The 23,025-nt window shown below is 48.5% G+C and overlaps 1 protein-coding gene across 1 annotated transcript in view; it reads right to left on the bottom strand.

The window, feature by feature from the left end:
- The window catches only part of LOC125751876 (granule associated Rac and RHOG effector protein 1-like), a 34,982-nt gene extending 11,957 nt beyond the window's left edge, over positions 1 to 23,025 (bottom strand). Inside the window, 8 exon segments of the mRNA XM_049031276.1 lie at positions 5 to 166; positions 598 to 759; positions 1,267 to 1,362; positions 1,597 to 1,737; positions 2,617 to 2,841; positions 6,739 to 7,679; positions 7,819 to 8,095; positions 22,910 to 23,025. Coding sequence (XP_048887233.1) covers positions 5 to 166; positions 598 to 759; positions 1,267 to 1,362; positions 1,597 to 1,737; positions 2,617 to 2,841; positions 6,739 to 7,248 — 1,296 coding nt within the window. The 5' untranslated portion in view covers positions 7,249 to 7,679; positions 7,819 to 8,095; positions 22,910 to 23,025.

Raw genomic sequence — 23,025 nt, 5'->3', positions numbered from 1 at the left:
TCACCAGCCCTGCCTGGCCGAACAGAAGCTGCACAGCTGTCTTGCAGGGCCCCCTCCAGCTAGAGGGGCACACCTGGTTGAGCACCTCGGTGGCAGGGGAGTCGCCATCGCACAGCACCTGCCCATTAGGCCCCGCCGCCTCCTTGAGGAGCTGCAGCATAGCATGCTGAGGGAGAGAGAGGGAGAGGGGGATGAGGAACGGACTTCCCTACCAGCAGGTAGCGCCAAACTTATGCCTCCAGCCTCCTCAGACCAGGGTTAGCCCCTATCCTAGTGGCTTTATTAGTGTCTGCTGGTCTGGTCTATTCTAAACTAAAGAAGTTCTAGAAACAAACTGACAATTACATGATCCCCAACTACTGGCAGAAGCAGTGTTGTGGCCAATAATTAACATATATTAACAAAGCACAGATAATTATTCTCTAATGGCTCACCGGAGCTCATTTAATTAACAGACTAGTGAAAACTAAAATAGAATATGGGGGGGGGCACACAAGCATATTCACACAGTGGAAACCCTGAAGAGAGGTGGGGGGGAGGCATGGGGGACACAAGTAGGGCTCACTGCAGACCCCAAGGCTGAAGCCACAGCTGTACCGTCTTGAGTTTGAGATTGTCGGCCGCAGACTCATTGAAAGAGACGCCCTTGAGAAAGTGGGGGCCGATCTGCAGCGGGATGGTGGGCAGCTCGCATTGGATGGGCTGGGTGGGGGTCTGCATCCGCCCCGCCTGCTGGGCTTCAGCCTCACTGCAGCAGCCCTGTACGGTACAGGAAGGCAGAGGAGGGTATAGCAGGGGACGGGAAGGCAGAGGAGGATATAGCAGGGGACGGGAAGGCAGAGGAGGGTATAGCAGGGGACGGGAAGGCAGAGGAGGGTATAGCAGGGGACGGGAAGGCAGAGGAGGGTATAGCAGGGTACAGGAAGGCAGAGGAGGATATAGCAGGGTACGGGAAGGCAGAGGAGGGTACAGGAAGTCGCAAGAAGGTGCAGGTCACCTGTCAGTCACAAAAACCCTCTGTGTCATACCTTACAGTTTCTGTATCAGTTAACAGAATATGCTTCATCCTTCACAAATGAAATCGTTAGATGAAAAAAAGGCCCAAATGGAAAAAAAAAATCTGAATGAAACTGTCACTGAGACGGGGGGGGGGGGGGGGGGGGGGGCTTTCCATGTTATGAGATTCTCACCAATAAGCACCAGGGTCACAGTAATCATGCAGGCTGCAAGCCCAGCCTGGACACAAGAGCCCACTCAGAATGATACCTGCAGAGACTCTTCCGCAGCTTTTGGGTCAAGATGAAAACCAGCCTTCAGTGCGTACTCGCCGTGTCCCAGGCTCTCCAGCGCCGCCCTGTAGACCTGTCAGAAACATTGCTTGTTTGGTGTCCCAGGGGTTGCCAGGCTTTCTAAATGCAGCAGGACACCCTTTGAGGGCGACACGCTTTTAGAAATCTGAAACAGTCTGTTTAAACTCAATTGTGTCAGGGCTAATCTTTTTTACGAAGAAGGTGCCCTTTTCCAAAATGGTACCCAAGGCATTTAAAGCCGCGGGCAGTTGGGACAGTGTCACAGCACGGCACGGACGCGGCCCACCTGCAGGGCACTGTCGATCTTCAGGTTGAGCTCCTTCAGCTGCTGCTCCGGAATGGTGGGGCTGTGAGAGCAGAAGAGCTGCTGGACCTGGAGGCCCGCCAGGCAGCCGTCGCGGCCCTTCTCCCTGAGCCGAGCCGTGGCCTGAATGGCACGCGAGATGGCCAATTAGGAAAGCAGGATCTCCCACCTCTACTCTGAGTGGCTGAAGGCCAAGTGGAGGGCGGGGAATAATGCAAACCAGCCAGGTAATCCATTTGCTTTTTAATTATCTTGCTTTATTTAAACTCCTGCAGTCTGCTTCCATCTAAAAATCATGTGGGGAGTGTAATCTGCATCACTGACACGTGCGTGAGAGTATCTGTGGCTGTTGGCCAAGCAGCTATGCTGCGAGGAGGCGGGGGCAGGCCAGGGGCCCCAGGGCAGACGGGCGGCGGCTGAACCCAAGACTGGGAGAGTACGAACAGCCTGGGGGCCCCCGCTGAGTAGGAATGGTGGAGATGCACTGACACCCCCTTGCACCCTACCCCCTGCCTTAAAGTCACTATGACACAAAATCTTATTTTTCATTAGCTTGGGGGTGGGGGTGGGTTTGGGGGAAAAGGGCAAAGTAAATTAAGCTGGCCAATAACAGCAAAGGGACAGAAATGTTTAAACAAGTACGGCAAGTAACTGAGACAAGCCATATTCGGAAATATGAAACTTCTCCACAAGGTACGGACATGGAGACGTCAAACGCAAGTGTCTCGCTCTGAACAAAGGGCCGTAACCACACAGGACAGAAAAAAACTCGCCCAGGATATATATCAAAGAAAGAACTGATGACATAAGGAGGAAAGAACTCACAATCAAAGAACTGACTGCAATGAACTGCAGTAAAGTCCAGCTCAGTCGGTTTGCTGATTGGCTCTTGATTACAGCTGAATCAGTGTGATGCTGAATCAGAGGCCAGTGAACCTCTGACTGAAACCCCCCCCCACCCCCCCAGAGCCAGACGTCACCATGCCGATGCTGCTCACGCACCTCCGCCGCGGCCTTCCAGGACCTCGAGGCCTCCTCCAGCTCGCTGAGCGACCCGGCGGAGGAGACCTGCGGCCGGCCAGCTCCACCTCCTCCGCCACGTCGTTCCTGGGCCTGCGCCAGTGCCTCTGCCAGGCAGGACTGCGCCACTGGCTGCACCTTCTGCAGTGCCTGTGACAGGAACTGGAAGTGCACCTGCATGACGGTAAGGAAGCAGCGGCCCAGCACCTGGCGGGAGACGGTAAGGTCACGGTGAGAGAGGGCGGCAAGGTAGCGATGGGGAAGGTCAACATCAGGGAGGTCAAAGTCGGCAGTGTTCCTATTGTAATGAGAGTCATTTCCCAATCAGCCCATCCTCCTATCAGTAAAATCACATACTATAGGATTTTTGAAGTGATCTGGGGTCAAAGACCAGCCCTCGCTGACACCCCCCCCCCAGGAGAAGAGAAGAGTCACACTGCACTCCCACAAAGGCCACATAGGCATGAGGCAGGGATTTCCCCAAAAACTCAGACACCTAAAATCTCACGTGATCCTCAGAATGCCTCATCAGACAAAGAACATCGCACATGGTCTCCACATCGTGGCCGGAAAATGCAGCCCGGTGCAGGGAATGCGATGCTGCCATCACGCATGTCCATGCACGATGAAAAATACCCTCCCTTCAAAGGCGGCAGCCGGGCCGGGGGCAAGTCCCCCTCTCTATTTCAAAGGGCAGGACACAATAGCTGAAACGGGGCTCATTACACGCAGATCCACATTCCCCCCCCCCCCATCGCTGTGTTGTCTCAGACGGAGTCTTGGTGGGAGGGGGAGATATCCCTGGTAATCTGCCACTGTGGCCCCTTTCTGAGTTACACCTTCGCTTAAGCACTCTATTTATTCACCTCGTCTCGTGCTTCTGGTCAGCAATCGATCCCTTGAACAAAAGAATTATATGAAAAATCATTTTAAAAAAACAAAACAAAACACCGGAGGGTTTACCATGCTCTACCAATTAATTAGTTATGAAGCATCCCTTCCCCAGTGGTTACTCTCTCAGATTGGGTTAAAGCAGACAAGAAGACCCTTGGTAATCCCACTGACCCACAAGTTAACAGTCCTGCCACAGGTAATCAAGGTTAGTGCCAAACTTCAGTAACCAATAACCCAATTACACATAGACCTGGCTACACACTTTGCCCCCCCCCCCCCCCCATACTCGGTCATACTGCCTCCCCAGTTCTAGAACCAGTGTAGTCGGTCTATCTGCCAACCATATACTAGCACAGATCACCAAGTATTAGTCATGCCACCACCAAGGTGGTACTGCGAGTGGGGGTTTCGAGACTAGGCACTGGGGGTCTGTCTCTCAATTGTGTCTCCCCCCCCCAGCCGAAGCACAGCACTATTCATAGAGCCCGAGCACAAAGGCAGGCCTTTCACGACCAGACACACAAGTGCCCCCCAGACTCTGCATAATTAGCTCTCATTTCACACTCTCTGGTGATGAGGGCACAGAACTGCATCCTGCATGGTGCTGACGGTACAGCTTGGTGGCAGCACTAAACACAGCCACACAAAGTGTCTTTATGAAAGAGTTACGCTTATTCACCCCCACAGCCAGAGGGTGCATCGAATGCCAAAATATGAGCACCGTTGGATGAGCCCCCCCATCCCTGCTCCACCATCCAGCCACGCCCATTTTCCAGCCAGCTGTGTAACGGTGTAAACTCTGCCCTCACATGATCCAGACTGCTCCAGGATGTGAATGACCAATGGGAATCTCCTGTTAGGAAACTCTGAGCTGTGTGCAGATCCGGGCCAGTCACATGACCTCCATAAGCCCTGGTCCCTCTGATAAGGCACGGGGATCTATCCCGCGTCTCCTCCTGCAGTACGCGCTACTCAGTGTCTCCCAGCAGTGACCTACATTACCTCCCACAGCATTTTACATGAATGAACAGCAGAAGGCTCCCTTTCACACACTGCCGTTGCCCAATGAGCTGAAGGCATCCGCCTCACGTCCAATCAAAAAAGCCCAGGACACACCCTCAATCACTGGGAGACTAATCACTGTTCTCCATTAGTAGTCATGCAGGAGGTCCAAGAATGAGGTAAATAATTATGGTTTGTCATTTCTATGGCCACTGAAACATGACAATGACAGTGTATAGCAAAAACTCTAATAATAATAATAATAATAATAATAATAATAATAATTGCGACAGTGGGTTTGAAGTGGAGCACGTGGTGCTTCTCCGCTAGCAGCATGGCCTCTGTGTCCAAAGACGGCAGAGCAGCTTTCTAGGAAGAAAGCTCACTGTTTGTTCTCATCCTGGCTGGGTTTCTCAGCAGGAGGAGGAAGGGGGGGGGGTACTTGCTCAACATTCCAGCATTCCCTAAAGTTTCAAGCCCCCGCAGCCCTGCCCCCACCCATCCCACATAAACATTGCTATACAAAAAAAAAAAAAAAAAAAAATCCTTGCTCATACTGATAAGTTAACTACGGCTAACCAGCAAGCGGCCCTGAGCCCGGGAGTCTGACGCGAGCAGCCAGGAACGCCAGGTTTCCTGCTCCTTCCGGTCCTTTCCGCTGAGCGGCAGAGGAGCAGATTGAGGAAACCGCCCCCCCCCCCCTTCTGCCAGAATGACGGGTGGGACACTACGCTGCTGGATCTTGGTGAGGTTTCCCTGCACGCCCCCTGCTCCATTACCGTCCCTGGGTGTCTCTGGCTGACACTCTGACCCATCGCCAAAGACGTCACGCGATCAGGCAGGCAAGCTGCCCAAAAGAACGAGAAACTGCAACAGCTAGAAAAAGGTTGGAATTATAGCCAAGAAAAACAAGGCAGAAGGTAAGTGATAAATGAAAACATACGCACACGTGACCTTTGACCCCGACCCACATACATCTGCTAAACCTTCTGTATGGGACATTTCTCATTTAGCTCTCACTGGTCCCTATGTTGCCTGGGACACAGCAGGCAGGATTTCTGGATGGTACCCAGAGGTCTCTGTGACCGAATTCTGGCTCGACCGTGGCCTTCTGAGGGCCCAGGGAGGATGGGGCCAGACTCCCAGCTGCACCAACACAGGGCTGGTCCCCAGGCCCCAGGTCACACAAGTATCCCTGCTCATTACTGCATGTTCACTTGCCTGTGTGCAGACTGTGAAAAATGCTGTCGCACTGTAAACAAACACGACGTGGAAGAGTGTGGAAAACAAGGTGCTGGCCAAGCAAGTCAGCCCGGCGGGCGGCACTGAGGAATCCTGGGAAATACGCCCAGCTGGAACCTTCCGAAGGCGGGCCAAGAATTGAGCAGTGTGACCTTTAGGAGCAAGTCCAAGCAGAGCATGGCTACGTTTAGCTGGAAAATCAAGACATACAAACATCAACAGCGACTGCTGAGGGCAGCCGAAGTCCCATGTGCCCCTCACACCCAATCGTTGAGTGGCCATGGTAAAAGTTATGGAAGGAGGCAGCTCTGGATCTGCCCTCTCCGGGGCCCCGTGTGTGAACCTCCCGGCTACATTTCACCGGATGGGAATTTTATCTGAACCCCTCTGTACTGATTGGGCCCTAGACATCTGCTTATTTTGCCTATGGCTAGATCTGTCTTAAGATGATACTGCTCCGGGCGACTTCCAGTCTTTTCCTTTTATTCCCTCTACCCCCCCCCCCCCCTCCAACTTTAAAAAACACGCCCCCTACTGGCTCACCTAAGCATATATTGCCACAGCTGGGAGCCAAGTGTCAACTGGGAGTGGAAATGTCTTGTAGGAGGGGTTTATCATGAGGGATAGGGCAAGGGTGTCCAACTGCAGTCCTGGGGGGCCGGAGTCCTGTATAGCTTAGCTCTTTCCCTGTTCCACCACAAATGATTCAGCTCAAGAGCTGTGTGGTAATTAGCACAAGGAGTTGAATCAGGTGTGGAAACCCAAAAATGTGCAGGGCTCCGGCCCCCCTGGACTAGAACTTCACACCGTGGGATAGGGTATCAGATACCAGGCCCCTCTTTGTAAACCCCTCCCACATTGCCCCTCCCACACAACATTGCCCCTCCCACACAACATTGCCCCTCCCACACAACATTGCCCCTGCCATTGAACGTGTCTCCTGCAGCGACATGCCTCTCGGCTCACCTCCACATCCTGCAGGTTGAAATCATCCTGGTTCTTGAAGCTGGCCGCCCCGGAGCTGAGCTCCATCAGCATCTTGGCGATCTCGGGCTTGATGGCGGCTGTGAGTCGGCCGGCCGCCTCCGTGACGTGGTCCTGCACGTCCTTCAGCTGCGCGGCCGCCTTGGCGTAGTGCGAGCTGCGAAAGACGCCGCTGAAGAGCTCGGTGAGCAGGGCGCTGGCGCGGCAGAACACGTTCAGTGCGTCCAGGTACTTGGAGATGCCCTGCTGGATATCGGCCACGGCGCTACCGGGGGTGGGGGTGACGCCGGCGCCGCCAGGGGAGGGGGGCGGGTGCCCGCAGCCGCCGATGGGGGCCGGCCCAGAGCATGAGGAACCGAGGGGTCCGCCGAGGGCCCGGCCCAGTTCAGGAATGTGGTACTGCTGGTGCTGCTGTACCTTCTGCTTGGACCCGCCAAGCATAAACCGCCGCTTGTAGTCCATCTTACTGTCCTGCGCGCTGCAACAATACATAGGGGACACAGCAGGTCTCAGAGGGGGGGAGGTCGTCCCACCTGCTGGCTGCCTGGAGAGCGAATATCAGCCTCTGGGGTGCCTGCTGTGACACTCCCACACCGGCCTAAGCACAGAAGACCCCACGCCGCGCCGATGGGCCGCCTAAAGTCACAGTCTCACTGGGGGGCATTTTCTAAGCAACGGCAAAATCGGGTCGGAGAAAAAAAGGCAGAGCAGGGGGATGTGGTCTCGCGGCCTGGAGCCGGCTAGCCAGTGCAGCCGTGCTGTGATTCTGCCATCAAAAGGGGGAGGGGCTCCGGGCAGGTGGGGGGCGGGATCAGCCGCTCAGAGAGTCAGCGGCAGAAAACCTAACACCTTCTCCACATCACATCTGCTCTTGGGACGAGTCACGAGACGTCCAGCGGGAGATCCTGAACAGCGGAACAAGTCTGTGGGATACACACACACACAGACACACACACAGACAGACAGAGGTAAATATAACTCAAAGTCAACAAAGGCTTTCCTGGAGATGGGAACAATGGTCAGCAGCAAGAGGAGGAAACGGAGAAAAATGAAGGGGATTACAGCAGTGCGGTGTCTCTTCCCACTGAGCAGACTCGCGATGCTCCTTCCTGGGGAACGTTCCACGCAGGCCCAGCTGGGGGGGGTGGGGTTGGGGGGGTGAGTCAATTGCGGCCTGAAACCAGTGGGGCCTTTTTTTTTAATTTTAATCACATGCGCTCCGCTCTTCCCCTCTCTGCCCGCTGAGGTAGGTTTCTCTGTATCCGTGGAAACAGTTCCCAGAATGGGCGGCCTGTGGCGACAGACCGGGCGAGTGTCCGTGAGGCTACTAGGTCATTTCCTGTGGGAGAAGGCGGGAGGGGCATGTCAGGAGGGCAGGATGTAGGGAGGATGAACAGAATTTGACAGAGGAAAGATTCACTGCATTGAGACTAGATTCTTCGGCTCCAAGCAGACACACCACTTGACCAGGAAGGACAATCCATTTCCGCTTTTTCTCATGCAAGAACTGAATATTTGCACACTTAAGAGCACACTTACACACATTCGAATGCTGACAAGTTTGTCCAAAAAATATTGATTGTTGCGTTCTTTAATTCTACAGTTGTATAATGTTATAGGACTTGTTATGGATGTGTGCATCACGATATCGCAATGGGCACGCATGCAATAGTCACATCGGGAAAGGAGCAGGCAAGCAGCAAGGTGCAGTTTCGCAACCAAACTAAAAAATTATGACAAAATGACTGTGGAACATGGGACTGCAATTGTTGTTCGTATGTTATGGGATTCATAATGAGAGATCAGGAACTCGCTCTTAGGAACTCGCTCTACTGTCAGACTGTAAAAGGTGCCGTTATAAACAGCGATCACAAAATCCAAAAAATATTGCAGTGTCATTTTTTCCCCCCAATATTTTCTGATATCGCCTTATTTTTGATGCCCCTAATAATACATGGGAATTATCATAAAACATAGATATAGAAATATTTAATTTACTAGTGCAAGTGCATCAATTAACAAAATCCAGACCCAAACATTAGGGGGTGTTGCAGCATCCTTAGCGCCCCCCCTCCATGCAGCCCTGTAGTGCCATGCCCTTTTATGGGGATAGGCGGGGTGTTTACCTATGCTAACTAGGAACAACTGGCACACGATTTCAATTTGCAATGGGACAATGGGATTCATCATTGCAAGAACACATTTGAGAGCAATTCTGCGGTTTAAGAACGTGCCGGGAATCTGACGTAGGCTTTTCTTAGGAACTTTCTCAAGAACAAACTTAGGAGAAAACTTTATTATACTGCTAAATGAGGACCAATATTTGCTGGTCAAAGAAAATACCGTTTCGACGCTAACGGACAAACAGATACATTCACACAAGGGCTGGACTGGCCAACCACACCCAGGATTAAAGAACTAAAATGTGGCTGTTTTTTGGGAGGGAAGCAGGATGCCAAAAACTTTATGAGTTTTTCTAATGTTTTTCCTGGACCCCCAGTCTGTCTTTGTTCCAACAAGCCTTTAAATTGGGGACTAAATTCAACTGTTATAGCTGCTGGCTCACACTGTCACACTGATTCACATTCATGAAGAGTTACAAGCCACAGGTCTTTGTAGAAACGTAATTATGGGGTGTTTCTTTTAATAAACTAAGGGATTCATATACACGACAACATTCTTGTTTGAAAATAAAACTGGCAAAAATTAATACTCAGTTTAAGATTACACTAGTAAATAATTCAGGATTTATGAATTATTAAGTAATCCTTAATTAAAATGTGAATTGACCAATTTCTTTAATGCTAGCAATTAATAATAATTACCCACTCTCAGTGGGTTAAGATTACAATTTCTCTCAAACATTTAAAAAATCCCAAATAGGCATTAGTGAGCAGTATTTGAGATCATATTAAAAGTTATGGATACAAAAAAATTTTAAATAAAATACATATATAGCTGAAGACAAAGCACACGCGCGTATTCATATCTTCACGGAGGCACTTCATTCATTTCTATGGGCATGGCCCTGACGCCCTTAACCCCGACCCAGCCCTAACCTTAAGCAGAAGTAACCAAGCAAAGCAGTTTTTTGACTGATTCACAGAATGTTATAAAAATTGAGATTATAATAAAAATGAGCAACACGCACACACGGTTGCACTTACACTCAGCAAACCACAACACTGTTTCTCAGTGGGCTCAGTGTCTTAATCTGGAATTGAAAGGCTCGCTGTAAAATGGTGAGCATTAGTGTGACACGAAATGTCCATAATTTAACATTTGCACTAGGAATGCTTCTTTTCAGATATTCAATCTTTCTCTCTTTTGAGACATACACACAGACATATATGTATAGTTAAGGTGTGTATGTGTGTGTACATACATACACATATACATACACATATATATATACATATATATACATACATACATATATAGATACATACACACACACACACACACACACACACACACACACACACACGAGGTCGAGGTATTGGGTCAGTCCCTTTAACTAGTGTCGCAGGGGTATTTTTGGGGGGTTAAGGGCCTTGCTCAGGGATCTAACGCCAAGGCGCGACCCCAGAGATGGCAACCACTGAGCACGTGCGAGGTAGCCCGACCCCAGAGATGGCAACCATTGAGCACGTGCGAGGTAGCCCGACCCCAGAGATGGCAACCACTGAGCACGTGCGAGGTAGCCCGACCCCAGAGATGGCAACCACTGAGCACGTGCGAGGTAGCCCGACCCCAGAGATGGCAACCACTGAGCACGTGCGAGGTAGCCCGACCCCAGAGATGGCAACCACTGAGCACGTGCGAGGTAGCCCGACCCCAGAGATGGCAACCACTGAGCACGTGCGAGGTAGCCCGACCCCAGAGATGGCAACCACTGAGCACGTGCAAGGTAGCCCAATCCCAGAGATGGCAACCACTGAGCACGTGCGAGGTAGCCCGACCCCAGAGATGTCAGCATATGCAAGCATCCTGCTGTTGGGACAGCAGGGCTGTTGTGTTAGGGTGAATCACTAGCAGTGGCACACACAATGCAGCCATTGAAAATGCCGTAGGGAAACGTTTGTGTCTCCGCCTTCTGTGGTCCGTTGTCACCATGTAAGTTGGTCACTGTTTTGCATGTTGGAGGGGTGGTATTCCTCATTTAACTAAATCCTAATATCTAACGGCACTTAATCTGGCTCTCATCACCAAAACACATTAACAAACTTGTCTGGATCAACTTGTAACTAAATTGTAACTAAATGTTAAAAATACACTGTTTGGGTAGAGTGCATGACCCACTTAAATCTAGCAGGAGCTGAACTTTGACCTGCCTTGACACGGTTGGGTGTAAAAACAGCACGACGGCTCATGCCGGAGGACTGGGAGGAGGCCGGGCGGAACGTTTCGGGATCGGCTTTAAATCACTGCCTTGGGCTGGGGAGGTTTTCCATTTATATACAAGGGATGGTCCCCATACCAATGCCGCATGGCGGGGGGCGTGAACCAGCGGCGTGTGCGACCTGTAGGTGACCTCAGTGACAGTGTGATCAGGAGGACCCCGAAACTGCTGACCAACAGGAAAAGGAACAGGAACGGGAACAGAAACAGGCATGGGAACAGAAACGGGAACAGAAAGGGCAACACAGCAATTAGCTTTCCGCTTTAGCAAAGCTGAGCTACCCCCCCCCCCATAAGGAGGGGAAATTCATGATGTATAAACAAAAAAATTACAATTTAGAAAACTTTTCCTAGGATATCCTACATAGTCAAAAAGATAATACACAGAAAATTCCACTCTTTAAATGACACTAGCCGTCATAAATAAATAAAGTCAGGAACCTTTGAATTATAGTCATATTGTGCCCTAATTCTCAGCAATGAAACATTCGTCTTAATTAATTCAGCGTTTAAGACTTGCTGAGGTTAGCTGTGTAAAGAGGGCTTTATGAAGAATGGTTTCATATACAAACAGAATGCACACACTGCACCCTCTGCAGATCCCGGTACAGCTGTCTGATCCCAAGGCCAAGATGTGACATCATCCCACTGTGCTAATGTGATGGTTTCAAAAGCAGACGATCATTCCCACAATCTGAACACGCGTTATTCTGATGGATGAGGGTCTGCAAACCGTCCGTAGCGGGGCAGCGTCCTGCACCAGACCATGTGCGGCTCATCTTACACCCGAAACTTCCAGCAATAGGCTTCAGGGCCACAACTGCTTGGAGAAACAGCTCAAACGTAACGTTACAAACTCACCGCGCTCAGTGTTACAGGCTCACCACACGACAGCCTTACAAGATCAACTACAGCTCACTCCAGAGCTTCCAGCGTCGCCGTTTGCCTGGCGCTCAGCGCTACACTGTCCCTTTGTTACCCAATTATACAGATTCACATTTAACCACAGACATCCAGGTTACAGGCCCCTTGGCCAAATGTCTCCTGGGACTCGAACCTCTGGGTTATGAATCCATGTCTTTAAATACTAAGATGCTGCCCCACATTTGCTCATTTATGGAGCAGAGATGCACTGAGAGTACACAGCCCACCTGCCCATGGTTACCACTTGGACTGTAGCCATACTGGAGCAAGGACGGAAGTTCTACCCTTACATTCAATCACCTATCTGGCACTTCCATAATTATTTCACCCAATTAGGCCACTGAAGAGATTCAGCTTAAGTTCCTGCTATAAGCACAAGAGTTGAATTTAAAGGAACTGACTGACCTTTGGATATGAATCCATACCCTGTCTTCTGACGCCACATCAACACTAGACAGGTTACCTCATGACTGAAATTAGAGAGCCCACCCCCCCCAGTGACATCTATTAACACCAAGACATCCTGTGGCTCAGTCCCACCAGCCACGGACGCAAGGGAGCGTCTGACAATTACACCGCGGGTGAATTCTGATTCTCTTCATGCAGGCAAACAGCTGTTGTGGTTTATTTTGAAAGGAGTCAAAGTTCACTTTGAAAGAAAAGCTCTCAACATCTGGTGGCAGTAAAAAAAAACACACAAGCCCGTATCTTTGCAGAGTTAGAAACAGGACGCGCTACAAAAGACCCCAAAGCGGCCAAGCTTTTTGCGCATTTTGAGTATGAAAAGAGACTAAATTTAGATGAACAGCACAGAGTTATACAATCAATATCGAGAGAGGAGACCCGGCAATCAGCGCAACATCACTGCAGCTTCTAAAGGCATCTTCAGATTTTTTTATTAGGAACGACGGTGCTCAGGGCTGAAATATTTGGGATGTTTTACCTTTAAAACACTGATACTCACACATAACGAAAAAATGGCAGATCAGAGACAAGGGCACACCCACTTGGCCTGTGTCCAGCACACCAGCACACTAGTGTCAAAGTCACACATTGTTCGGTTTAGCAACTTAACTCCATGTGATTTTTTTTTTACACTGTAATAGATACATGATTAAAACGGCACCATGGGTGCGAGCCGCAGACAAACCCGGCACACTGTACTCTGCTCTGCGCTTACTGGCATCTCAGCTGTTGTAAATTTACTGCTACATCTGACACACACCTCGTACAGCTACAGTCACCCTACAGTCATCACCATATGCCTACACAGTCAGCAGTCTCGTACAAGCTAGTCATTCTACGGTTAGCGGTCTTGTAAAAGTGACAGTCGTTCTTGTGAAAGGTCAGCCAGGCAACTGCTCTGGAGAGACACAGTTACAGTACTGAGCAGAGACCCAGAGAAAATAATGTCTGGCAGTAAATGTGTACCTGTTAGTTAGTGATAGGTTTCTGGGTGGCTAGAACAGCCGCTTTAATTGCTTAAACTCTCCTAGGGGCAGCTCAGCCAATGCATGTATCTGTTACATTTTATCATCTCGCTTGATTAATTCGTTAATGTCATGACTGACTAGCCAAGCAAGGTGTCTTAGTTGTTGAGTTACCATCCAAAAAAACTCATGTAAATAAAGGGGTGGCTACGCTACTAAACACACAGCTTGTATCTTGCTTCAGACCAATAGCATCTCCCGAACCAGTGCTTCCCAACTCAGTCCTCGAGGGCCCCCAGACGATGCAGAAAGTGCACGGTTTTGCTCCCTCTCAGCTCGAGAAACACTTTGCTTCATCTCCATTCATCACATGCTGCCCCCCGTGACGGTCACAGATATGCATATACAAGTGAGAAAACGGGGAGAAAAATGCGGGGAGCAGCATCACCAAACATGTAGCTCCCCAGTGAATCTGTGCTTTATAGGCAATGTGATTTCCCCCACCAGCCAGCCACAGGAATCGAACCCACAACCTTCTGGACATGGGTGCAGATCCCTGAGCCGCTCAGCTTGAGTGCGGCCTTCTTGTTGGCACGGGTGGCAGCACACAGAACTGGGACCGCAGGGAGCAGGCAGACACATCCTGCTCATTCAATCGCGATGTTTACTCTATTTTGTCGACTGAATCTGTCAATGACGGCAAGCTCTGCCGCTGTGTGACCTCGTTACACAACAAGCCCCAGTAAGATCCAAGCTTATGCTCCTCATATTAAACCAGCTCACATGCCTGAATAACAGAACGACGTTTTGGTGCTGTTACACACTGTAACTCCAGTTACATTACCAAACAAGTTCACAAGCTGCAATTTCAACTTTTATTCTCACTTCAAAAATTTCAAGCTTTAATCCAATGTAATCAGCATTAAAGCAACTTCTCCCAGAAATTAGAGCTAATAAAAACTGAACACACAGTGAACACACTTCTGAGGCACGCATATGCGTCTCAAAAGCCAGTGGACACACAATCCCAACCCCCCCCCCCCCCCCCCCAAAAAAAAAAAACAAAACACACCAGCCTCGCTTTGCACAACAAACAAACATCGAGCCTCATTTTGCAAATGAGGACCCGAGGCCTTTAAATGTGGCAGAGAATTACATTTTCCCTACCCAACAACAAATAAAGAGGTTTGAAATCAAAACAGCGAGTTAAAGAAAGATGAGTACAGCTGTCACAAAGGCTTCCGCTGTTTTCTGTCCAGGAGGTCAGGAGTCTGCATAGACGCAGCAGGGGACAATTCATCATAACTTGCAACACAAATTTTAGTTTCCGATGCCACCCGCGCTCCAGCGCATTAATATCTCAATTACTTGCGATGCCAGAAAAAAACCGTAAAGACTTGCATGTGACTCCGTCACGCGCAACGAGAAAACCAACTGTAACGTTCAGCAGTTTCAGGGACAGGCTAACCTTTGTTGCAATTCATTTCACACTCGTTTATCTAACACTTGGATAATTGAAACCAATTAGTGATTCAGCTGCATGGCTTATAATTCATAATGCGAAAGCCCAAGGGGTTAAGAGCTTTGTCAGGTCTTAAAGTCCTAAAAAATGTTAATGTCGGCTGCACACAAGCGTGGCAGCTCAACGGACTGCCCTCGAATCTGAGGCTGGGGGATCGATTCCCACCGACAGCTCTGTGTTTAAGGGGTTTGCGCCGTCCCCCCTGTGTCTGCAAAGGATTCCTCCTGCAGCCCAAAATCGTGCGGTTAGGTGAACGGGTGTTTCTAAGCTGCCTGAAGCGTGTGAGGGTGTTTCCCGCGCCTCATGCCCAGTGATTCCTGGGATGGGCTCCAGCCCCCCTCCGACACCCCACTGGATAAGCAGTTGTAGATGATTGATGGATGTAATACAAACACTCCTCATGCACAGTGTGAAGGCGGAGATTTCTCGTGGAGCCTCGTTCTCTGCCAAGTTCTCTCTTTTCATGGAGAAATGATGCAAACCCAGCAATTATATGACGTGACATAAATACAGAATAACATTAGAATAAAAACAATAATAAAACGACTATGTAAACAGAATGTTATATGATTAATCACAAGCACAGTAATGTACTTAATTTTTAAACGAATAGCTAAAGTAGAATAACAAAGCAAAGGCTATTTAACAGCTGAAAGCCAGTTTTTCAGGATTTGTCATACTTTTAGTTCTTATGACTAATTAATAAATACTAAAAATTTACTTTAAATTAGAAATGTCATGTTACGACAATTCAACTTCATAACGTTCTCGATTTTTTCAATAGTCTGAAAATTATTCTGTACGTGTTTTGACTAAACCAATAAACAAATCTCTCATGGTGATAACTTTGTAGACACAACCATGTCCAACATTTCACATCTACATTTCCTCATGGAGCAGATACATTTTAAAGAGCAGGCTTGGCCGGAGTTCTGCTCAAGGGCCCGTGGGCGACGTCACTCGGGCTCACCGTGGGATCTGAACCGGTGACTTTCCGATCACAGACACAAACTCCTAACTGACAGGGCTGCATGCCACCCCACACACCGGCAAAGAATGATCAATTCCCATGTTCCACATGGGTAATATGTGATGGAGAGAAACAAGTGGCATGCAGGCATTGAGCTGGTTTCCAAGGAAACCCAGTCTGGAGCAGCAGTTTTACCCCTTTGCCACATTGCTGGTTCCTCGGCGGAGAAGATCCTCCTCCTGTCCAATGTCAGTGCAAGACTCCAGCCTTCAATCACAGCAGATAATGTCTTCCTCCATACAGGCCAGTCCTGTATTATGCCAGACCAGTACAGGACCACTGTGGCATTATCGTGCCTTTCCTGAGAGATGCCATACTGGTATCTCTGATGCACTTCGGTCAGCCACTGCTCTCCATCTTACAGCTGCCATGACCAGCTTCACTGCTTTCATTTCCAGGCCATTTCTGCAGGTGCGGGTGTCCACCCATCAATGACTGCAACCCAGTATGACACGAATATGGGAACAAATAAATTGCCTGGGCCTAACCAGAGAATCATGTTACCACGTTATTTTGTTTCATGACTATTGTATTAAATGCAAAATCATGTTAAACATCAAATAACACTAACTCTGCCTTTTATAAGCCATCTATACCCTAAACAGGCAAATAGGTGTGTGGCATATTGACATAACTCTTAATACAGGACACTATTGTATGTATGTTTTATAATGATCTCAGCATAACAGTAAACTGAGCAGGTCAGCTCTGCTGCGTAATAGTGGAGAATGTGAGACGTCCTGTGTGAAGCAGTAGTGAGTCTTATAATGGCACAAACAGCCACGTCAGGCCTCAGGCTAGATCAGTGTTTCCCAACCTGGTCCTTGGACACCCACAGATGGTCCACGTTTTTGCTCCCTCCCAGCCAGACAGTCCACATTTTTGCTCCCTACTGGTAGGGAGCTGGAAGGGAGCAAAAATGTGGACTGTCTGCGGGTCCCTGAGAACCAGATTGGGAAACTCAATTATCTGGGCTAGATTATCGTCCAAGACCCTGGCTCGTATTACTAAAATGTATCGGGAACGACGGCGCCAAGAACAAAAACGGGTCCAGAGGAGGCGAACGGCAGCACAGATACGCCACAAAAATTCCACAAATTTACATTCCAATCCGGCCGCTTCCAAGGTACAATTCCACTGAACACAGTGATCCCCAAAGTAGCAGTTTGGTAGGAGTAACCATTTCTGGTAAATGTTTATACACAGAAAGTCCAAAAGATGCGTCTTTAGAGGTCACGCCCGGTGATAACGAGAGTGTGAATGGATACTGGCTATAGAGCAAACCGTCAGACATCTTCGCTTCGATCACACGCAGAAACCTCAACATCTCAAAATACAGTGTCGATGAGAAACTGGGGTCTTTCAGCTTTTTTTTGGAACCACAAAACTTAAAGAAAACTTGTTTGCCTATTTATCTGCAACACTTATTAGCTCTAGGGTTCTAGCTAATCGCCTATATCTTACTGCACCGCTGGATTAGGTACCGGAAACGGCCAGAGATGGAACATTGCCGTGTGGCCACTGAGAAAAGCCTTTTCATTTCCATAGGCATTAAGGAACCGGCTACAGGTTACATATTGTTCGCAATTACGTTACCGTTTTAGTTTGTATTCAGACTGTCATGAATGAAATCTGACAAAAAGAGCCAAAGTCAAATAACCAGACAACAATAGGGAAGCATCTACAAATTGGAGAAGAATTATGCACAGTGATCACAGTGCTGCGAGTATTAAAGGTTACAGGATGCGGGTAAAGGTCCCACATCAGCCTTTGTTTTCACCTCCATGAAAAGCAAAGGCTCCATCCATCCATCCATCCCTTCCCTAACTGGTTATTCTGTGAGTGGGGGTTGAGGGAGTGCTGGAGCCAGCACAGGGCACAAGGCAGGGAAACACCCTGTCCAAGATTCTAGGCCAGGGGTGGGGAATCTGATTCATGGAGAGCCGGCGCAGGTTTTTGGTATGACCTCTCCATTAGCCAATAACAGTGGGTCGTCCGGACTGGAGTCTAGACCACTGCCATATTATTGGCTGATTGAGAGGTCATCCCAAAAAACCCGCACTGGCTCTCCATGAATCAGGTTCCTCAACGCTGTCCTAGGCCATGGCAGGAAACACAAACACACACACTTACACACATTCATGCATCACACTCAGGACGGTTTACAGATGCCAGTGAACCAAACTGCAGGAGGAATCCCACACTAAACGGGGAGAACATGCACAAACGAAGAAGTGAGGCGGGATTCAAACGGACATCCCTGGAGCTGTCGGCTACAGTGCTACCAGTGAGTCATCTGTACCTCCAAAACAGTGACAGCATTACGTTGGATTTTATTCTTGAATTACAATTACAAATAAATAAATACAAGTCGTAACATGTCTGGTTTAAACTTGCGTCGAAAGTTAGGAAAAGACCTGTAAAGTTAACACCCTAGAATAACCACGTAATCGATAGTTAATCTTTTTTAGCAACACTCGTCAGTGAAGTGGACAGGAAAACAACTGGGAGTGTTTGAACAATAGGCAGAGCCTCGCTGTTATCTACTCCAAGCAGCCTGACGGGCCCACAGAGGTGTGAAAGGAGATCTTCTGTAGTGCCACGGTTCTCCAGGGACTCTGCCTCAGAGGCCTGGCGGATTTGCTCTTTGGCATCTCCGGGTCTCCATACGCACCTGAGATACGCTGGTACCCAACGGAGCAGAGCGAAGGGGGTCAAAGGGGTCTTGATGACAGCAGCCATCAATAACACCAAACTCCCACCCGCAAATTAGCTTATACTTCATTTATTTTAGTGCCGGACAAAATGCAGAAAACAAAAACCACTCAGCATTAGCCTTTGCACATTTCCACTCAAGTGTCACTTAGTGACACAATCCAAGTGTGATACACAGAGCAGTTAACAGAAAAAGAGAAGATAAATATCACACACAAGACAGTTTCATACAACTTAAACCATCAAGCTGTTTTACAAACAATAAGTCATGAAACTGAAGTGAACAGGGATTTTAAAACTGATATTACTTCGTTTGGAAACTGGCACCAAAACACCAAATTGTTTGCTTACCTTCAGACTTCAGTGTTACACATCTTCCAGAACCAGTATCCCAAAGCCAAACAGGAAGGCGGCAAAGACAAATGCAAGACCGACACAGAACCATGATCGTCACGACAAACAAATCCGAAGACAGATCCTTCTGTTAAACTCACCACATAAATTCCAAAGTCCCATTCTACTACTGAGGAATCCTCTATTCCCCAGAACTTCTAGCATGGTTTCCCAGGAGGAATCCCACCAACAAACTTGCAAGTCCCACAATTATGTGATACCTAAAAAAAAATAAAAAAATTTCAACTCCTGCAGCCGTAGATGTCAGAGAACAAGAGCTACTGTCTTACGGCTGGTCTTACAATCCAGCGAGCAATGGAATGACCTCAACCACTATCAATGGGGTCTAACTGATGTCTAATCGTGTCTTGGAAAGTGACAAACACATTAAACCGACAGAGCTGGAATAACATGGGACAGTCCATTTCGGAGATCAGCTGAAAGGGGGATTCAGCCACATATGCCAAAGTGATTATTTAGTTTGTATGAGATGGCGCGAGATGAGACAGAAGACTGACCGACCCAAAGTTGCATCACAGGAGTCCCACAACAAAACGTGGACAGAGGGGAACTTCAAATGGCCAAACACAGCAGGATACTTCCTGCATACAGACTACTCGTGATATCAAGGTAATGGCCATTAACGAAACAAGCAGTGATTGGCGATGGAAACTCCAGAAACAGAACGATTTCTGACATTTCACCTGCCTCACTTACAACGAGAAGAATTGCCAAAAACACAAGAAAGCAGTGTCCTACCCGCATGAAGGACACTCTGAACACCACCACCTTAACAACATGATTTCATTTTCTCCAGTTTATTCTACATGAAATCACACTGAACTACCTTGGGTCACATATAGCACTTTTGAGGGTATCACACAATGGAAGCCCCAGTTCGTTTTCGTTTCTGTAAGGTACCAGTGATACCACACAGATTTTATAGATATTTTCCTCCCTGGGTCTGACTCACTAATCCTTCGGCAACGCTGTGTTGACACAGCACAATATTATCACACTACCTCATTATGCGAGCGTCATTCACCTCAGGGAGGTGGATCTTCCAACGTGGCACTGCTCCAACCCACCAGGTACAGGTTGTCAACAGGTGATTCCAGAGCACAGGGCCGAACGTATCTACCATCTCCCACTGTCCTTTTCAGTCAGCAAGCACCAATCTCAGCAATATCTAAAGGAACGTCTAAAGAGATGCCTACAAGCAGTTTAGAGCAGAATGGTGCCAAATTTCTGTCAAACGGTGAAAACAGCGACAGGAAGCACTGCCTGCATCAGTCTGCCTACAAGCACACAATACGTAGCTGGTATTTTTTAGCCCAACACCTGTGTAGGTGCTAGATACTTGTAACAAAACAGCTGCAGAACTCAAAATCAAAAGAGAGAGAAATACTACAGGACTACTTCATATGAGAATGGTTTTATAAAACCAAGACAAATGTTACATGCTCCCCCCCCCCCCCCAAAAAAAAAAAAAGTTCTTCGCTGTATTTTAACAATTAATTTGGATGAATATTTAATAAACATAAAACTGGCTCATTTATCAGTGCATATTACACATGAAAACACATGCTACACAAGCCAGAGACTGCACATCTAATCAAACAACAGAAGCCTTGTGAACACAGGCTGTAATATAACACTTGGCAGAATTACATTTAAAGTGGCCAAAAGCGCATTCCTGACAGAGTATTCAGAGTCGGGTCTGCCACGGGTTACAGCGCAGAACCCAAGGCAATAAATAACCAGCCCAGTATAACTTCTGCTCAGGCACCCAACATACCCACTCTGATCGGCAATCGTCTGTCAACCTGTGGGTAACAAAACAGATCCCTTTTATATATTCATTACTGTCTCGGGCTTTTTCTCCTGGACGCTAATTGAGTGGTAAGATACGAAGCAACCGGCCATATTTCCCCAACATTTCTGAGCATCGCCGACCCAAACAGGAAGCACATTCCACACGACCTCAGTGTCGGCAGACCGAGTCCTTTTCGCCGAAAAAGCTGCATGTCCAGACCGCAAAATACTAATAAAGTAGCAAATAATACACTTAGAAGAAAAAAACGTGCGTGTGGACACATACAGGAAACATGCCGTCCTTTAAGAAGATTAATATTACTGTTGAAAGACATTAACATCCTCGATGAAATGAGGAACACACTTGATTAAATGTGCGCATATTAGCACCTCCTGTCAAAGGCTATCTAAGGAGATCCGCAAATACCAGTATAATTAGGTCATGGGCTCGCAAGAATAGGGATTATCGGCGAGGAATGCGCCCCATTGAAGCGTCTCCCTCACTCGGCCAGCGAACGCTCCGGACCAAACGCGCCCCCCAACTTTTTCTCAGATCCGAACTGGATGCGGTAATTTGAGTTACTGGGTAAATCGGCCGCCGCCTTAATTACTCTCCGTGCAGAAAATATGCAATGCAATCCATTTAAACTGAAAATTCCCCTTCCCCGGGCTGCATCAGAAATAATCACGTAAACATGACAAAAGTTGCATGCCGATTATAATTGCTGCTTAACATCTTGTCATTCTGGTTTCAAAACGTACAGTAAACCAGATCATTCGTAGCTTTTAATTCGACACACTAAATACGGTTCATTCGCAATTGTTCGCCGATAATACCCTTTAGATTGACCATCTGATTCGGAGGTTAAGTGTACTTTCCATCTTCCAGTTTATTAATGTACCAACTGGCGTCTCATTCAGCTCGAAAACGGCACGTAATTCATATACAGTATTTGGTAGCTGGTGGTAGACAAAACAGCCCACGATCGCCCTCCACTAACTTTTATAATACGTGAGGGGGGGCTGGCGCATCGAGTAGCAGCTAGGTTAAATCGCATCCACTCGCATTCTTACCTGTCAGTCGGTGATTTATGCCAGCCTGCTGACCGCATAGCTAATTTAGATGGTTAGACACCACAGCCTCACGGTTTAGTCAGCTAGCTCACTAGCTGGTAAATACCATATCTAGCAGGAAAAACAGACACTGGGTTGCTGGCAGTGAATCACTATTTCGCAGGAAGGTGTGCCGGAGTCCCCGCAAGCGCAGTGTGCCAGTTTCACCGAAACTCGCACAGCCCTTCTCCGGGGGACACTTTGTGGCGGAGTTCTGTTTATATGCCATTTTAAACGCAGAGAAACACACACAGGCAGACCAGCGAGGGATCGCCTCGCTTATTCTGAACTCCGGGCGAAGCAACAGATCGGCACGGCGTAATGCGCACCGTGCAATGGGGAAGGCGGACATGGGAATCGCAGCACAACTGCGCCCGATCGTAGCCAGTCTGTCAAGTTTAAACCAGTCGGATACAAAAACACAAACACAGACTGGGCAGAAGAATACTGGAGTTATTCGCAACACAGAAGCACTGCACTGACCGGGTATACTGAAACAGCAAGCTCGTCAGAATCCCGATTTCCTCCCAGATTCCCCATGCAGACCCCTACCAGAATGCATAATGCTGAGAAATAAAGAAATACTTGCAAGTGTTGCGAAGCTGAGCACCGCGAGGTCCCCCGAGCAAGCCTGCACGGTGCATTCCGAATGCACTGCACCATGGCCGGGGCTGGCGGGCGTTTCAGATCCCCTAGCTATTTTGCGACACGGTTTTTCGTGCTTCTACGAAAACCACGCGAAGCTCCCCAAACCACCGCCCACACCCCTTCGTATAAATAGTCTGAGGCGTAAAAACGCGGACAAATTACCTCCCGGTAGGAAATTCGTCGTTGGCAGAGCTTGACGAAACCCCTCTAGGATCGAGCAGGCAGCCGCATCCCTGGGCAGCTACGCAAACCCACCCTCCTGACAGCGAATCCCTGTC

Source organism: Brienomyrus brachyistius, chromosome 11 (genome assembly GCF_023856365.1).
Source record: "Brienomyrus brachyistius isolate T26 chromosome 11, BBRACH_0.4, whole genome shotgun sequence".
Lineage (NCBI taxonomy): Eukaryota > Metazoa > Chordata > Actinopteri > Osteoglossiformes > Mormyridae > Brienomyrus > Brienomyrus brachyistius.
Note: the sequence above shows the minus strand (reverse complement) of the source record. Positions and strands in the feature narration are given on the sequence as shown.